Source organism: Austrofundulus limnaeus, unplaced genomic scaffold (genome assembly GCF_001266775.1).
Source record: "Austrofundulus limnaeus strain Quisiro unplaced genomic scaffold, Austrofundulus_limnaeus-1.0 Scaffold927, whole genome shotgun sequence".
Classification (NCBI taxonomy): domain Eukaryota; kingdom Metazoa; phylum Chordata; class Actinopteri; order Cyprinodontiformes; family Rivulidae; genus Austrofundulus; species Austrofundulus limnaeus.
Window position 1 is genome coordinate 135,224 of NW_013953329.1, and position 1,429 is coordinate 136,652.

The window sequence follows — 1,429 nt, forward strand, 5'->3', positions numbered from 1 at the left end:
TGATTTATTCACAAATCTTTAACTATATTCTTAATAACTTTTACTGGATAATGATGAGTAAATATTATATGCATTTGTATCATTTAAATTTACTTAACAAATGTTAGTGCAAATTTGTTAGAGGATTTTTTCAAGTACATTTTTTTCAGTGTAGTCCTTCAAACTGTAAAACTTTTATGAATCTTTGCACAAACAGCTTTATTCTAATGCTTCTCTCTTCCACTCACGTGTAGTTCTTCCTCTGCAGGCTCCACCTCATGGGTAACGAGACTTCAGTTACAAAGATCTGTCTGAAATGGACTCCCATCACCTCTGTGACCCCTCCATCCCCAGCACCGAGGTCCAGAAGTCTCTCTGCCCTCCAGTCTGACCCGACCCGGAGCAACTGCTGGAACTGCTCTGTAGAAAACACAAACATTGCTCCCCGACCCAGAAACCTGAACCAGAGAGCGTGCAGTGAGGAGGAAGCATGTGGACCAGCAGCAGGGCAGACTCTGGAACACTTACCCATTGATGGAGGTCCGCGACACCAGGGGGCTGAGGATGGTGGAGACCAGAGAGTGGTAGAGCTGCGTGAACAGCCAGCCTGACTTTGTTTTACTGTGCTGGAGAAAAGCCCTGGTGTCCGAGTCCAGGTGGCTCTGGATGAAAAGAGCTCGCATAGGTTCTCCTAGTGAATCTGGGCAGCACTGGTACCACTGGACACAATCAAGACATTAAAGTGTGAGAAAAGGAGAACCCATTAGATTGTTGGGACATTTTCAGCACTTCGTTTGAGCAAGTTGAGAGTGGTTTATTTACACAAAGTGAACGAACATCAGCCTCTCCTCAGAGAACAAACTGTGATAGAATATCCTTAGTTTTAGTGTTTGTGCACACTACTGTGATWCGTTTCTCATCCAAGTCATCTCCACTTTGGCACGCTTCTCCTCCTGCATACTTTGCCAAATGATGGCTATGTCTTTTGGTGCCTGTACATCTTATAATTTTTGAAATATTAATGTTTAACAGTTTATAATGGGAGTCAATGGAGCCTTGTATTGGTCCAATACTGCTCTATCTACCCAGTACTGCACCATAGTTTAATAATATTTAATCTCAATACTTCAGGGTTTACAATACTAATATGATTGTATTTTGATGTTTTACTATAATATTGTCCTAATATTGCTTTATTGTTGTAATATTTTTCAAATTAGTGATAACCATTACATTGGCAATATGGCCACTTTCGGCATACATACAAACCAAACCCTGGCCTCGTTCTAATGGTCTCATGGTTAGTGCCATGGGCTTTCATGTGGGAGATCAAGGGTTCGAAACCCAGCAACAACAACTTTAACAGAAAAGCTCTACAAAATTCATATTGTTACACAATTACCTTAATTACAAACACCTGCTGATGTGACAGGCACAAGCTGGTATAGAA

At 41.2% G+C, this 1,429-nt stretch overlaps 1 protein-coding gene across 1 annotated transcript in view; it reads right to left on the bottom strand.

Moving 5' to 3' along the window:
• mettl9 (methyltransferase 9, His-X-His N1-histidine) overlaps window positions 1-698 on the bottom strand; it is a gene marked incomplete at its 5' end in the record, with an annotated part of 3,071 nt that extends 2,373 nt beyond the window's left edge. Inside the window, 2 exon segments of the mRNA XM_014029614.1 lie at window positions 228-437; window positions 508-698. Coding sequence (XP_013885068.1) covers window positions 228-437; window positions 508-698 — 401 coding nt within the window.
• Window positions 699-1,429: the final 731 nt, after the last annotated feature.